The sequence below is a fragment of the Filicampus tigris genome, chromosome 1 (genome assembly GCF_054856515.1).
Source record: "Filicampus tigris isolate MCC_2025a chromosome 1, RoL_Ftig_1.0, whole genome shotgun sequence".
NCBI classification, from domain to species: domain Eukaryota; kingdom Metazoa; phylum Chordata; class Actinopteri; order Syngnathiformes; family Syngnathidae; genus Filicampus; species Filicampus tigris.
The window spans coordinates 7795548-7812471 of NC_141217.1; the positions used below are offsets into that span (position 1 = coordinate 7795548).

The 16924-nt window shown below is 41.4% G+C and overlaps 1 protein-coding gene across 2 annotated transcripts in view; it reads left to right on the forward strand.

Moving 5' to 3' along the window:
* Nucleotides 1–16924, forward strand: part of mgll (monoglyceride lipase) — a 47760-nt gene that overhangs the window by 13937 nt on the left and 16899 nt on the right. For both annotated transcript variants that reach the window (XM_086050022.1, XM_086050013.1), the window contains 2 exons: nt 6675–6781; nt 12850–12986. In XM_086050022.1, coding sequence (XP_085906148.1) covers nt 6675–6781; nt 12850–12986 — 244 coding nt within the window. The remainder of the gene's footprint in view (nt 1–6674; nt 6782–12849; nt 12987–16924) is intronic.

Sequence of the window (16924 nt, forward strand, 5' to 3'; positions counted from 1 at the left end):
CAGCTGGAGACTATCCCAGCTGACTTTGGGCAAGAGACGTTGTAAACCCTGGAATGAGATAGTCGATATATTCGATAACTCCGTATTGAATTTTAAGCTTTTTTTGTTTTTGTCCTTTTTCCATTTTTCTTCTATTCGGAGAAGTGCCAGGTGTCTGGTAGTCTCTTTCACTAACCATCTCTGCCATGTATGAACCGGTATGAATGCTGCGTGCTGCAGTCCCCCCTCCCACAAGCCTCCAACTGATTGTCCCGTAGAATCATGGATGTACTATGGGTAGAATCAAAGCTTCTTGGCTATCAATGTCCCCAGCAATAGTCTCGTAACCGGCCACTTACCATGCAAGCGGTCAAGAGTTGCCAGATAATGTGACAAATATTCCCCAAATGTAAACCGTTTAGTTCACTGTAGAATCATGAGATTAGCGGGAGAAGTGACTGATCGAGGACCACTCAGGGGACAGGGTTGAAATTCGGGTGTCTCCCGGGGCGAATAGGCAAAGTTGGCAAACATGCTGTCATTTATTGCAAAGGTATGGACAAGTCATTACTGCCACCGCCAACCGTGCACATGAAGGTTTGTGGTCACGCTAATGCCCTGACCAGTCAAAAAAACCTTTAAACTTGACAAAACAAAAAACACAGGAGTTTGGTTCAAATATCAGCTGTACAAACCAATAAATGGTTAATATGACCCCCCCAATTTTTTACTGTCAGAAAAACAATGCATGAATATAACATAACACAAACAACTCAGATATTATGCTTTTGAAGTGTAGTGGTGTCTGTGTTTCTTTTTGTTGAAAATCCTACTAATTGAATTGAATCATTGTGACAGAACTCAATTTGTTCAGATTTATTCATACAAGTGCAAAAAGATGTAAATTACAACAACAACAAAATCTGACAATGCCTATGGGGATACAACGTGTGGAACGCACTTTCGTACTGCTTTGACTGTGACTCTCCTTTGCGGCGTACATTATTCTCTTCCTACTTTCATTTCCTTTAATTATCACTAACCTAAATTCTTTTGAGGGTATGTTGACATTCTGCGTGACACATTCATCTAATTAGCCTCAAATCACCTATGATGGTTGCAGAACTAATGTGTTTAAATGTCTTGTGAAGATTGGCGCGGCCTAGAGCCTTATTTTCCTCCAAATTGGTGGTCATAATCTGACTCATAAGACCTGAGTGGCATGCAAAAGGGTCCGTTCCGTGTTAATGGCGATATGGAATGCCCATGCTTTTCTTCCCTCACAATTTCTGTCATTCAAAGTGTGCTGAAGCATCTGGGTGCCTTTGATCTGTTTCATAATGTTGTGTTTGGACTGCATTTTTTGCTTGAAAACAAAAGCTATCTCAGTTGTGTTCGGACAGTAGGCAAGTGTACACTCTCCCTCTCTCTCTCTCTCTCTCTCTCTCTCTCTCTCTCTCTCTCTCTCTCTCTATATATATATATATATATATATATATATATATATATATATATATACAGTGGTACCTCTACTTACGAAATTAATTGGTTCTGGAAGAAATTTCTTAAGTAGTACATTTTGTAAGTAGAGACGCGTTTTTCATGTAAATGCCCTAATCCGTTCCAAGCCCCCCAATATTGAGACATAAATGTTTTATAAAGCATAAAAGTGCATGAAAACATGTAACAAATACATGTTACAATTAGATTATTGTACAATAAATGAGAGTTGTGCATAATTAAAAAAAAAAAGAATAGAGTAAGGAATACAAATGATGGTCGTTTACCTTTTAATTGCTGTCCTCATCACTTTTTGCCCTCTTTGGTTCATGTTCTCTCTCAGGAGTGGTTTTTGCCTGGCGTTTTGTAAAGAACCGATTTGATAACGTGGCGACTGTCGATACATTACGGTCAGATCAACCAAACGCATCCCCCTTGCATACTTTTCTATTATCTCTTGCTTTGTTTGTATTGACAAAAAAAAACGTTTTCTCCTTTTTTTCTTTTCCTCATTTCTAATTCACGTAAAACTATCGGAACACTTCATGGCCCGAGGAGCGAATGACGAGGACGCTGCATAGACATATCACATATCTATCTATCTACCTGTCTATCTGCACACATAGACACATACGGTAGAGGTCCCTCTTAGCCAATGGGATGCCAGGAAGATGCTAGGCTAGCCAATGGCAGAGCAGCAATGAGTATGTTGCGTTCAGGAAACTCCAGAGCTGCGAGTCGCAGTCCATACTGCGAGTATCAGCACATTCTTTTACCTTTCGTATCCTGTAATTTCTTTTGTAACTAGAGGCAATATTTTCCTGTTGAAGCGTTTCTTAACTTGAAAATTTTGTATGAAGAGACGCTCGTAAGTAGAGGTACCACTGTGTGTGTGTATATATATATATATATGTATATATATATATATATATTTTTTTTTTTTTGGGGGGGGTGCTAATTGATAACTTAAATGACGGACTGACAGTCAGTTCGTCACGAAAAATGACGGACTGACGAATGACGGATGGTACCCTGGCCGCTGACGGATGACGCATCAGTAAAATTTCGTAAAAAGGCCCACCTATGCTGTTTTTCAGTAGTGTAAGTGTTGTAGTCTGCACTATACAGTATACGGTATAACCATCTTTACAGTAAAACCAGATTAGCTCCATTAATCTCCAACTGCCCTCAGTGTGTGAGTTCAAATCTATTACGCCTAAACAAAGGCTGCTATTCACTCATACTGATGTATGCATGCATGCACCCACACACACAAACATGAATGCACTTGCTTGTTCGCCCTATGCCAAAAAGAGCAGTGCAACGCTTATGAGGCAAGGACGAGGAGCAGTGAGTGAAGTCAGAGTGGTTTGTTAGCAAGGCTTGATGATGATGATGATGATGATGATGATGATGACACTTATTGGTGTCACTAAATGCATTTCAGCTAATCATTACAGATTGTCAGTCCACATGGCTTCTTAGCACTTGTCTTTTGTTTTTGAGTGGACACTGGAGTGTTTCACAGTTTCTCTGCTGTTTGTCATGCACTGACAGCAGAGGTAAGACCTCACATAAACTATACCATATTCTATTTTATTACAGTATTTAATAATATTAATACTATACTACTAATAATAATAATACTATAATACAAATAATAACTAGAGCTGCGAGCAGCTTTAAAGGGCCCTCGCAAGAGAACAGAAGCAAACTTCTCAAGTTAACAAACTGGTCATGTAGAAAGGTTTGAACGACTTTATGAAGGAAGCTACAAAATCTACTTTACCAGATGACGTTATCTATAATTTTTTAACAGGTAACTGTATGACTATCCACCTATCTGTCAGCCGCACACCTCCACACACACGCACAAAAATTTTCAGGCTAGGAAAAATTGTTATGTTGGGCGGGCACCATCTGACTTTTCTGCTTGGGGCACCTAAAGGTATCAACAGACGTGTGTCCAAATTTCATGAGTTTTCGCCTAGGTTTAGACCCTCAAAAGCAGTATAATTTTTATTTGCAAATGGCCCATCGCCATGGCAACAGCATGCAAAGAAATGTAAAGCTTTCAATAACTTATCTTAAACATGTTTAGATGAAACACCCAAAGTTTGGAGAAGATTGGATAAAATCACTTGGAAAAATTCATTGAAATATATATAAAAGGCCAACAATGGTGTCCAATTCCAAAATAGAGTCAAAATGTCGGACTTCCTGAATATGGCTATAAAAAAATGTTTGTTGGTCTTGGGCTGTTACATATGTCTCCGAATTTTCACAGATCTACAGTGGGTACGGAAAGTATGCTGACCCTTTGAAATGTTTCACTTCATGAGTCATTGCAGCCATTTGCCAAAATCAAAAAAGTTCATTTTATTTCTCATTAATGTACACTCAGCACCCCACCCTGACGGAAAAAAAAGAAATGTCGATATTTTTGCATATTTATGAAAAAAGAAGAACTGAAATATCATATGGTCATAAGTATTCAGACCCTGATGCATTTTATTGAGTAGAAGCCCCCTTTTGAGTTAGTACAGCCATGAGTGTCCTTGGGAATGATGCAACAAGTTTTTCACTCTTGGATTTGGGGATCCCCTGCCATTCTTCCTTGCAAGATCCTCTCCAGTCCTGTCAGGTTGGATGGTGAACGGTGGTGGACATCCATTTTCAAGTCTCTCCAGAGATGCTCAACCATTTTTAGGTCAGGGCTCTGGATGGGCCCATCAAAAGCGGTCACAGAATTGTTCTGAAGCCACTCCTTTGTTATTTTAGCTGTGTGCTTCAGCATTAGCCTGTTGAAAGGTGAACCTTCGGCCCAGTCTGAGGTCCTGAGCACCCTGGAAGAGGTTTTCCTCCAGGATCATCTCTTATTATTCATCTTTTCTTCAATTGCAACCAGTCATCTTGTTCCTCCAGCTGAAAAACACCCCCACAACATGATGCTCCCACCACCGGATTTCACTGTAGGGATTGTATTGGGCAGGTGATGACCAGTGCCTGTTTTTTTCCACATATACCACTTAGAATTAACACCAAAAAGTTCAATCGTGGTCTCATCAGACCAGAGAATCTTATTTTTTATAGTCTGGGATTTGCCATAAAGCCCCGACTGGTGGTGGGCTGCAGTGATAGTTGACTTTGTGGAACTTTCTCCCATCTCCCTACTGCATCTCTGGAGCTCAACCACAGTGATCTTTGAGTTCTTCTTTACCTCTCTCAGCAAGGCTCTTCTCCTTCCCACGATTGCTCGGTTTGGCTGGACGACCAGGTTTAGGAAGTGTTGCGGTCATCCCAAACTTCTTTCGCTTGAGGATTCTGGAGGCCACTGTGCTCCTAGGAACCTTGAGTGCTGCAGAAATTCTTTTGTAGCCTTGGCCAGATCTGTGCATTGCCACAATTCTGTCTCTGATCTCTTTGGGTAGTTCATTCAACCTCATGATTCTCATTTTCTCTGACATTTCCTAATCAAGTCCAATTAGTTTTAATTAAACACAGCTGGACTCCAATAAAGGAGCAGAACCATTTCAAGGAGGATCAGAAGAAATTGACAGCATGTGAGTTAAATATAAAGGTCGCTGCAAAGGGTCTGAATACTTATGATCATATGATATTTAAATTTTTCTTTTTTCATAAATTTTCAAAAAAATCTGCAATTTAGTTTTTTTCTATCAAGATGGAGTGCTGAGTGTACATTAATGAGAAATAAAATTAACCTTTTTGATTTTGGCAAGGCGGCACGGTGGTCGACCGTTTAGCATATCCGCCTCACAGTTCAGAGGTCGTGGGTTCCGGTGCCGGCCTTCCTGTGTGGAGTTTGCATGTTCTCCCCGTGCCTGCGTGGGTTTTCCCCAGGTACCCCCGGTTTCCTCCCACATTCCAAAAACATGCGTGGTAGATTAATTTGCCCCTAGGTGTGATTGTGAGTGGGTGTGTGTTGTGTTTGTCTCTGTGTGCTCTGCGATTGGCTGGCAGAGAGTTCAGTGTGTACCCTGCCTACTGCCCGATGACAGCTGGGATAGGCTCCAGCACGCCCGCGACTCTTGTGAGGATAAGCGGATTGGATAATGGATGGATGGAAGACTTTGGCAAATGGTTGCAATGACACAGAAAGTGAAAAATTTCAAGCTGTCTGAATACTTTCCATACCCACTGTAGATGAAATGTTGAACCAGGAACGCTTCGTTAAAAATTTTTAGGGGGCACTATCAGAGCTGGGCATCGGCCTAACCGTCACAAAGTTCCCGTCTGCATATTTAGTGAACACACGTGGTCCCAGCCGAATCAGCCAAACGGCGTCGAGAATGGACTTAACCAGTACCACACGCAGGTGCCGCATTCCTGACACACAGCCAAATAAATAAAAAATAAAAGCTTAAACAGTGTTGTATACCTTTTGGTCCCACAGACGCAATGACATGTGGCCCATATTGTTTTTATTTCACTGATCATCACGCTGTGCCTGTGTGTGTCTGTTGTTTTTACTTGATATTTTTCTTTATTCGGCAGCCTGCCTGTTTGTGCGTGCCTGTGTGTGATGTGTACACTAAGTTCTCTATACTGATTATCGCCAATGAGTGAGTCGGCAAAATATGCACAAACAAACTTGGTGACGGTTAAAAAAGTGGTGGACTTCCTATTAAGTTTAGCATATGGCGCCAAAAGACTTTTTTTGTAAGTATGCATTGTTAGATATGCCTCACAATTTTCGTATGTGACTTACTCCCACCTCTCGCGCTGGGGGTATCCCCCTCCAGCCGTCCCTAATAAGTGGAGAGTGTCTGAGCCTTTATGGCTCACTGTAGCAATGGACAAACTCCGGACTACAGCTATGTCTGTGCATTCTATGTGGATGTGAGAGGAGCTGAATCTGGTTTGAGGTCCCTCTATTTTCCTATATGCTGCTTGCCCGCATTGGTGTCACGGGTTAGCTGAAGTCTATACCAGCTGAATTTGGCCTGAAGGTGGGGGTACACCATGGACTGGTCACCAGTCAATCTTAGGACACATTTTGACAAACAAGCATTCACACTCACATTAACACCTACGGCCAAGGTATTTGTCATTCAATCTAACATGCATGTTTCTCGAATGTGGGACGAAGCCAAAGGACCTGGGGAAACCCCACACAAGGACGAGGCAACGTGCAAACTCCCTTTTTTGTTTATCATTTGTATCTCCCTTCCCAGGGCGCTGGTGTTCATCGCCCACGGCGCTGGGGAGCATTGTGGGCCATACGATGAAATTGCACAGAGACTGAAGGAGCTGTCCCTGCTGGTCTTTGCACACGACCACGGTGAGCCACCAACTCACAGCGCTGCTCTGTTCATTCTTGCATATATTTACACCTACTGTAATACCCGGCTCACATGCGCCGGGACGTGTGCAGACAATCCTAGAAAATATAGCTCTTCCCTATCTGCAAGACTGATCCACGTTTTTCCCCTATCCCTGTTCTTTGCCACAAACTTTGTAGTAATCTTTGTAGTTGTTGCTTAATCCTCCTGACCAACAAACAACAATGAAAACTTAATATCATTGTAAATTAATGACAGGCTTAACATTTGGAAGGACAACTACAACAATAAAATGCTATTCCACTAGATGGCTTCCACTGCCTGTAGCCATTTTGTATAGCAGATTAATAGCTTTTTGTTTAACAAACCCCCAGATTTAAATTGTGATAAGATCATCACCATTTCACTATAAATACTTTATGTGACATTTTCGTTTGGTGGTGTGCTGTGAGATTTTCTTCTGTCAAATATTTACCTTGTCTCAAGAAGAAGCATCTGATGAATCATCTTTATTGTCATGCAAAATGCATACTTGCATATTCACGTAATTTGTCCTTATTGTCGTGCGAAATGCCTACTTGCATATTCATGACATTTGTCCTCTGCTTTTAACCCATCACAGTAGTGAATACCGCAGACAGACACAGTTAGTGGCACACATTGTAGCAGGTTTCTATCCCTCAACCTCTTATCGGCCTAGCATGCTTTCGCTGCACCACCCTGATAAAGGTTGTGAAACGCCGGCTTGAAGTGATACAATATTTCCGTTAGCCTGCTGAATTATCCTAACAAAGTAGCTTGGTGCTCATATTATCATGCTAGCATGCTCAAAAGCTAACTCATTACCATAGTGTCCAGGACATTCATTTACACATTCTTAGAATAATGTTAAAAAATATCACATAGATTTGCATTATTATTTTCACCAATCAATGATGGTGCTTGGATGGAAAAAAATATATAAACTTCATTACATGTCAAGTGAAACTGGAGTTTATAACCAGAGATGGGCATTCCACCTATGACCGACGCCCATTTTGTAGGCGATAAACGATAGACGAGAAACTTAAAAAAAATAGCCTAAGCATAGTCGGAAGCACATTTTTTCCCATCTATGCAATCGTCCCAGCTCTGTTTATAACGAAACAAAAAGGACTGTTATAGAGCAGAGAAATGGCAGGAGCTGAGGCAGACTGGGCAGAACAAATCTGAATGTGCATAGAATTCATACACTCAGCATTGCATTGCTTGAGATTGTTCATCACCAGAGGGAAAGGCAATCTTCTCAAAATGTGAGATCCCCTTCAAAGCTGTGAAGGCACTTTTTGCACATGCACTTTTCTCCATACTTTGATTCATATGAGACTGCTTACATGCACAAATCCACTTGGTTAAGAAAGTGAACTGTGCATGATAATATGTCTGTATTTGGTCTCAGTTGCTTCCTGTTTGGGAGGAGTCTATTAGGGGAGAGGTGTGGTGGACGATGCAACCGGCAATTCATTGGGATGTCTATTAGCGTCTATTAGAGTAGGGGCCACGATTTAGGGGAATAGTTACATTTCTGAATGGACTACATGTACAGCAACACATTGAGCATTTCTGGGGGAAAGATGAGGCAGCCTACGAGTCTCCGGGCTGGTATGTTTCAAGCTCCTTTGATGCCATCTGGATGAAAAATACTATGTGTGATACAGTAACATGAACCTGTGTGGTATACAGTATTCAGTACTTCAGTACTGGTGTTTTTCAAGGTGGCAAAGTCATCAAAAGTTATGACTTTTTAAAGATGAAGGGAAAGGCCCTCCAGCCAACTCTGAGGTGTTCCTGCCATTATGTTCAGCGATTCAATTCAGCTTTTTATTTGAACATTGTCGCCACTGATCCGGAACTACGAAGGAGATAGAAAGTTTATACATTTGGTGAGACAATTTTACCATGGCAACAACAACTCATCAACAGTTGAAGCTCTGTCTCTCTCTCCCTCTCTCGGCTCATGGCAAGTGAGGCACTGCCGTCTGCCGCTCCCGTCAGAAAGAGTTGCTCACGAGGATCGAGAAACTCTTAAGCCGTGGGAACAATGATCCTCATCCTGGTAGTTAGTAGCAGAGGTGGGAGTAAGTCACATCTGTGAAAGTCACAAGTAAGCCTCAAGTCTCAAGCAAGTCCCAAGTCACTGTGGAAAAAAAATCAAGCAAGTCAAGTCGAGTCACCATCAAATTTCAAGCAAGTCAAGTCATTACTTGGTTCAAGCGAGTCATAAAATCTTGTTCAGTAAAACATATGTTGGAGTGATAAAAAAAGTTGTTTTCACTGATGCTACTACAAAAAGTACATTATATCTAAAACTGTAATGAACATTTACATCTCTTAAAATGAAATGAAAAACAATGAACTTACAAAACGAATATCTACATTTAAATTATTTAGAAGAATGCATGTTATTTTTTCATACTAATGTTTATATGAGCGGCACACTTAATGTTAATGTGGTGATAAATACTAAAATATGTTGAATGAGGGTGTAAATGTGTATAATCATCAGATTGAAAAACTACATACTTTGTTTCAGGTGCCAATCTGTTACCCAAATCAAATTGGTGTGTGTGTTAATGGGTGAACGAAAGGCATTAACTTTGTGCACTTTGTAGACTGTCGCGTTTTGAAGTTGAGTGAAGTTGACGTGCTTTAGTTTCGGTGGGGGCGCAAATGGCGGATACGCTCGCGACCCCAGAAGTACTCTGCATAGACTCTATAGTGCTCTATGCTAGCAACATGCCGGTGACACCGACATCTTATGTTTTAAGGAATAGAAATTAATTTCGAAGTGCAAGCACTTCACCTCATTGTTAAATAGAGGGCGGGTGATCGCATATGCGAACGGAAAAGCCACAGTCAAAATGAATGGTTCGGACAGTTTTCACAAACCATCCCACCCCTAGTTATGTTACTCAACTAAATGTTCAAAATCATTTTTTTAATGGTCCGAAACCAGTGTTCATATCACTAGCTAAACTAACTTGGCTTACTGTACCTCTCTGTGGGGTTTGTAATAATGACAAATGAAGGTCAACGTCGTTGCTGTGTCTTCATCCCGTGAGGTGCAGCCCATGTGTTTTTCCATCCTATTTTTGTCAACGTCATGGACAAAATAATCAATTAATTCATTGCTCCGACGCTGTTGGTGTTTACGTTGTCACATCACACTAACTAAATAAGTGACGCTGACCGGGTTGCCAGGTTGGCGTGAATGAACTAAAAAACCCTCTTCTTTTTCTTGCTTTCTTGCTTTCCCTTCCTAAAAAGGCAAACTTTGTTCAAATCAGGGGCGGAGCCAGAACGTGGCTAATGGGTGGGCCTGGAAAATTAAGGCTGGGCCTGAATATTTCCCTCACTGAGCACAATCCTCCTGTCCCGACACATCGTATATTCAAATAAAATGACAAACTGTATAATATGAAGTTCAGATCTTCCTTAGACAACCACAATTATGCCATTCTTAATATTCAATACAATAAAAAAACACCGAAACACAAATTCAAAAATAATTTCATAATAATTAACAAAAAATTTAAAAGCATATTTTTTTTCATGAATCTCACTGGGTGGGCAGTCTGTCAAACTGAGTGAGCCTGTGCACACCCAGGCCCACCCAGCTCCACCCCTGGTTCAGATGCAAATTTAAAACTATAAACAGAATGTCTTGTCAAATCATGAGGTCCAAGTTTAAGTCAAGTCGCATCACTTAGATCAAGTCCCAAATCAAGTCAAGTCATTCCCGTGTTTTTTTGCAAGCAAGTCGCAAGTCCTAAATATAGCTTGATTCGAGTCCCCCATCTCTGGCTAAATTCAATTTTGCTGCATTTGAACTATACAGTAATAAGAAATGCTGTTCAATCTTTCTGTACACTGAAAAAAAAGATCATTTGGATTTACTTAATTTGAACATGTGCATCGGTTGCACATGATACAAATGTGGTAAACCTATGTAATTTCCATGTGTTCTCCTGTATTAGTTTCACACATATTAAGCATGTGCAAGTGAAAATCAAGTAACTGGAGCAAATAGAAAGGTATGACATCATTTACATCTATATTTATCTCTATTATGTTAGCCTAGTGACCGGAAATTAGCATGCCACCTCACCCCAAACACGGAACTGCTGCATGCATATAGAGTCCATGTTTGCATAGTATCACGTAAGCACATATCTTAAAAGGAAAGTGTTTTGATACAGAAACATTGCACCGTTTTAACATAAAACAAAGACCCCTTAGGTATGTGTCAGTCTGTCTCTCTGTCCATATGCCAGTCTAGATGCCGTGAATTATGATCAGAACTGAGACTGCGCTCACATCGTAAATTGAATATACTGTAGCAGCACTCCTTTTTTTTTAGCTCTGCAGCTTTATGGCTCAGACCGATCCACTTTAGTTCATAGCATTTTAATTAAAATGTATAATTTCATGCTTATTTGTGGAATCTAAAGTAGCGTCCCTTCCACCCAACATTGATATTTATATTGTATTTAGTAAAGAAAAAACTAAAATCACAGCTGAATGCCTTACTAGATCACAGTCAGTGTTTTATTTTAAACAATTATGAGAATATAAGTATTTAAAGTGAACAGTGTTTGATTTTTAGAAGCTCTCGAACGCCATAGACATGAAAGCTGAGATAAGGAGACAAATTTCTTTTTTTAAGAGCTCACAATAATTAACTGCAATCACACTTTGACTTGCTTATAAGTGTTTATAATTTGGAGCAAATATGTGTTAAAATTGTGATTAGCAAGGGCAGGATTTACAAAATTGAACACATGCAAATGTTTTTTTTTGGTTTTTGAGTGGATTCCTTAATTACTATACAGCGAGTGAGAGAGAGGGAGTGAGAGGGAGAGAGAGAGTGACAGAGAGAGCAAGAAAAAAGAGGTAAAGCAAGAGAAAGAAAGACATAAATAAATAAAGAAAGAAAGAAAGAAAGAGGGACCAGATGGCCCAAACTAGGCCTATGCTGGAGTTAAGTGGAACTTCCCTCCCTGCTGACACTTATTTTTGATCTCTTAGTCTTTCATATGCACACACAGCACAGCCAGTACAAAAAAGTGAAAACTTGTTTCCCACACCCGCGACCCTAGTGAGCTTAAATTCAAGCAGTTCAGAAAATGGATGGCGGGATATTAGCAGACTTGAGGCTATACCTTCATCTATTTCAGCACCAGGCAACAACATTTACAACTCGCAACCATGTAGTCTAGTGGTTGTTTAACAAGCTCCTGAATTGAAAATAAACAAAAAACAAACCACATTTGAACAGAAATATTCAAACAAGAATTAGAGTTCATTCATCTGCAGTTGTTAATCTTTGGAGCAGCTGGCAAATGATTATTGATTGGTAAGTATTGACATGAGTGTTGAAGGCATCCATGTCCAGCAATTTATTCACCTTCAAACCGCACAACATGAAGGTGTCACATGCACGTGATGTGAATTCTTAGGGGATGTCATTGGTGTGACTGGATCAATGGTTGCCAAGGCAACCTACAGCACCTCCCAGCTTTTGCTGCATGTGCATCTGCTTCCAGTGCATACGCTCATACGAATGTTCATGAAGGTATCCATGAAGTGTTGGATCTCAATAAATCGCAGGCTGAGTTGTCCATATTAATGCAAACCCCACTTCAAATGTATATTTACAATGATAAAAGTTAGCGAGGAGCAGAACAGAAAGCCTTTTGAGTGAATTCATTCCGCCTGAGACATGGCCAAAACTGAGTGGTGTCCAGAAAAAATGATGAGAATGAAAGGGATGGGAATCCACCTTTCAGTGAATGACCAATATTGTAAGAATAAATAGTTGTGGGAAAAATGCTCAAGAGCAGTTTGACAGGAGTAGGATTCAAACCAACCATCCGTCCAACCGCCCGATTCCAAAGATGACGTTCCTACAGATTTTTTCTTTAATAAATGACATCCAGATAAGGAAATTCTTTAGCTCCAATCCTCCTTTTTGAATATCAGTTTCATAGGTTACTTCTATTCTGACTTGATTGTTGTATCTCCACAGTTGGCCATGGTCAGAGTGAAGGAGACCGAATGAACATAAAGGACTTTCAGATGTACATCCGAGACTCGCTGCAGCACATCGACCTGATGAAGTCTCGCCACCCTGGCCTACCTGTCTTCATTGTGGGCCATTCAATGGTAGGAGGCATGCAGACAATATTACATCCATCCATCTGTACCGCTTATCCTCACAAGGGTCGCGGGGCGTGCTGGAGCCTATCCCAGCTGTCTTCAGGCAGTAGGCGGGGGACACCCTGAATTGGTTGCCAGCCAATCGCAGGGCACACAGAGACAAACATCCACACTCACAATCACACCTAGGGGCAATTTAGAGAGTCCAATCAACTTACCATGCATGTTTTTGGAATGTGGGAGGAAACCGGAGTACCCGGAGAAAACCCACGCAGGCACGGGGAGAACATGCAAACTCCACACAGGGAGGCCGGGGCCGGGATCGAACCCACGACGCGGCAAAACAGATGAACTTTTTTCCCTCTTTGCTTCGCGGCAGCCAATCAGCATCGGGGAGTACTGCGGTACACGCAGCGTCCTGTACACTCGCCGGGTCTTGTGGAGAGCGCAAAATGGAGTAAAAGATTAGCGTTGTGGTTTGTGGACATCATAAGCTATATGACATGGCCAGCTACCAATACCGGCACAAGAAAAAAAGAGACCAGGCTTGGAGAACCGTGAGTGAGGAGCTGGTTATAGCTGGTATGTTTTGACTTTCTTTAGTTGTTTACAGCTGGTAAACTTTACCAAGATGGCAACATTGTGTGCATTCGCTTTAGCACAGTGTCAGCCACTTGATTGCGATGTCAAAACCTTTTTTTGTTTTGCCAGTCGTCGTCTACGACTAAGCAAAGCCCCTCCCCTCTCCGAAGTGCGTGAATGAAGCGGCTGCGGCATTCAGGGTTCAAATTTCCCGTGGTCAAACGCTAGCGCTTCTTCTTCTTCTCCTTTTTCTTCATCTCATTATTCTTCTCATTCTTCTTTTTCTTCTCCCCTCCGTGCAGACCAAACGTGTGCAGTGCACAGCATTCCCGCCGGAGTGTTCCCAATGCAACTAAGCGTTTGAAGTGTTCAGAGGCAATTTTTGTCGTTTGCTCATTTCGCTGAGTAGGTTGAGATGAACTTTGGCCGCCTCACGACCACGTCACACGCATGAGGGACGATTATTGGGCCGGACTAAAATCTACCTCCGCCCTTGCTTAGTCCGTCCCTTTTTTAAAACTTGTTGCCCCCTGTCCTCTGTCCAAAAATGGGCGTCCGTCCGGATGGAGGGACGGATCGTTCCATCCCCGGGATAGACTGCCCAGCTCTGCAAATCATAAACATACGTTATACCACAATTTGAATTTCTGAAATGGAAAAGTGGCTGTCATCAATAAGTTAACAATAATAACTCAAACCCATTGAAGCCAAGTTGAACATAATAACAATAATAATCAGTATAAATTGAATGTATGGCTGCTTGTACGTTTTTATGCAGATGTTCATCTACTTTACTTCCCTTTTATTCTGTTGAACGCGAACCGACCCGGTGTTTAACAAAGCGCTATCAATTTCATAGTTGCTATGTTTTTACAGACCTTAAATTACAGCTTCCCATTGTTGTGACTCTGTATCCTGTTGCTATTAGATTTGGCTGTTGCCGCTCTGTTTGTATAGATTTCTTTTCATCAGCGGCCAGGATGACGCACAAAGGAGGAGAAAATGAACAAGCACCTGTGGATTTGACAGAATGTTTGCAGAAATGCTGCTCTTATGAGGGCTTTCTTTAGAGACCACATGGTGTCACCACTTCCGACGCTTCGCTACTTTTGTTGCAACACGCTCTGGTTCCGCCTCAAAGTGCTGTTACTTTTTAATTCTGTTTTGATTTTACAGTACATAATAATAAGTAGCAATTTAACTGTGCCATGAACAGAACTACTGCTTTTGTTACCCTTGATGACGGTTATAGTGAAACAGTAGGATTGTTATCCATAGCTTTTAATGTACAAACAACTGGGGGACGGGAGAGGGGTAGAGTGAGGTTGAGGGGACAGAGACAGAGAGCGAGAGACAAGTCACAACGAGAGTGAGTGAATGGTGAGGAGATAGCAAATAGACAAGTGAGGACAAGCCAAAAAAAGGTTACATAACAGGAAGCATTAAACAACATTGTTTTTATTTGTCTTATGATCAAAAAGGTCCCGTGTAAGTGAACCCTCACTGGATACACACACCAAATATATTTGTTGTGAGTATTCTGGCGCCTGAGTTCTCACAAACCCTCACCTTCATTCGCCTTTTTTTACATGTGATCAGTCATTACAATTACGACTTATTGATTGATCAACAAATTACTGATTGACACTTGACTTTGTGTTAGATGGAGGTACATGAAAATAAAATGAGCCAAGTAAACCGTGGTGCTGGCAAAACTGTGTGTGTGTGGAGGTGTGTGTGCGTGCATGTGTTTTTGTTGATTGGTATGCAAGCAGACCTGTGAGTGTGTGTTTCTTTTGTCTTTAGAAAGCGTCGTTTTCTGGTGGGAACTACTTAGTGGCTCTTTTGCACAAGCAAACCTGTCACTAGCCAAAGTCTGTTGAATATTCACAGAAGTGACAAAGAATGCTCACATAAACAAAGTTGGAGCCAATTAGTCTCCAGAAGAGCAAGATCACACATAGCCGTCACGTTTGTGTTTATATGCGCGTGTGCGTTTCTTTGGCGGTGGGGCTATTTGCACCCGAATATCGTCACTGTCCCGTGAAAAACACTTATATACCTTTTTTAAAAAAATCTTATTTTTATGTGAATGGTCTTTCCGCGTTACAGACATTGCATTCATGTGAAAGGAGGATAAGCGGGATAGATAATGGATTAATGGATGTTTTAATCCATGATTGGACGTACATGCTTTTCACAGGAGAGCGACGATATGATGATTGCTTATGGGTAGAGAACCCACGTTAGGGCTTATGGTTGTAAAACAACTGTCATCCCTCTATAGCTCAGCGTGGATGCAAAGGTGTGGCCTCGCCATGCGTCTTAAGGCTCTCCCTTAACATTGCTCCAATTGTCAATTGATTGAGACTACCAGAAAAAACAGCAGGATGGAAGCTCACGCCCACCCAAACAAAAGCTTGATTGTTTTGTGGTCTTGTTGGCCTCTGAGTAGTTTTCCCAGAGCTCTTCTCATCAGAATCTCTCACCTACTTTGCTTCCCACTCCTATTAGAAGTACAGACAATCCTTCCTTACTGTCTGTCACAGTGGAAGCTCTCCACATGCCTCCCTCATTGAATAAGTCTTTGTTCCATATTTAACTCCTTAAAGAGGAAGTCTACCCAGACATATTTTTTTCAAGAATATGTTCCCAGCAGGCCCACTAGTTGAAACACGGCATTCTGATTAATTTTGCATTTGTGGAATGTAAGTTAAGCAGCAAAATGCACTCGTTTTTAGCCATCTCTGGGGACGGCCATGTTGTCTTCTGTCGATTGAAAATGATATCACAACTGTTCATAACGACCACTCATGGCTCAGATTCAGAGAACAGGTGAATGAGATGAAAATATGTTTGGTTTGACTTCCGCTTTAAAGGGGAAGTCAACCCAACGACCAGTCACAGGTCAGCTTTAGAAAACAGGCTAACTGTGATTGGTCGTTAACTGAGCCCTGGGTAGTTGTGATGTCATTTTCAGTCGACAGAAGTGACAAAATGGCCACCACCAAAGATGGCTAAAAACGCGTGGATTAACTCTTATTCCACACACGCAAAATTGATCAGAATGCTTTGTTTCAACTAGTGGGCTTGCATAGAACATATTCTTAAAACAAATCTTAAAACAAACTTCCGCTTTAAAGCGGAAGTCAACCCAACCCAAACATATTTTTATCTCATTGGCTGACCTGATCTCTGAATCTGAGCCGTGATTGGTCGTTATGAGCAGTTGTGATGTCATTTTCAGTCGACAGAAGACAAAATGGCCGCCCCCTGAGATGGCTAAAAATGGGTGGATTTTGCTGCTTAACTCATATTACACAAACGCAAAATTAATCAGAATGCCGTGTTTCAACTAGTGG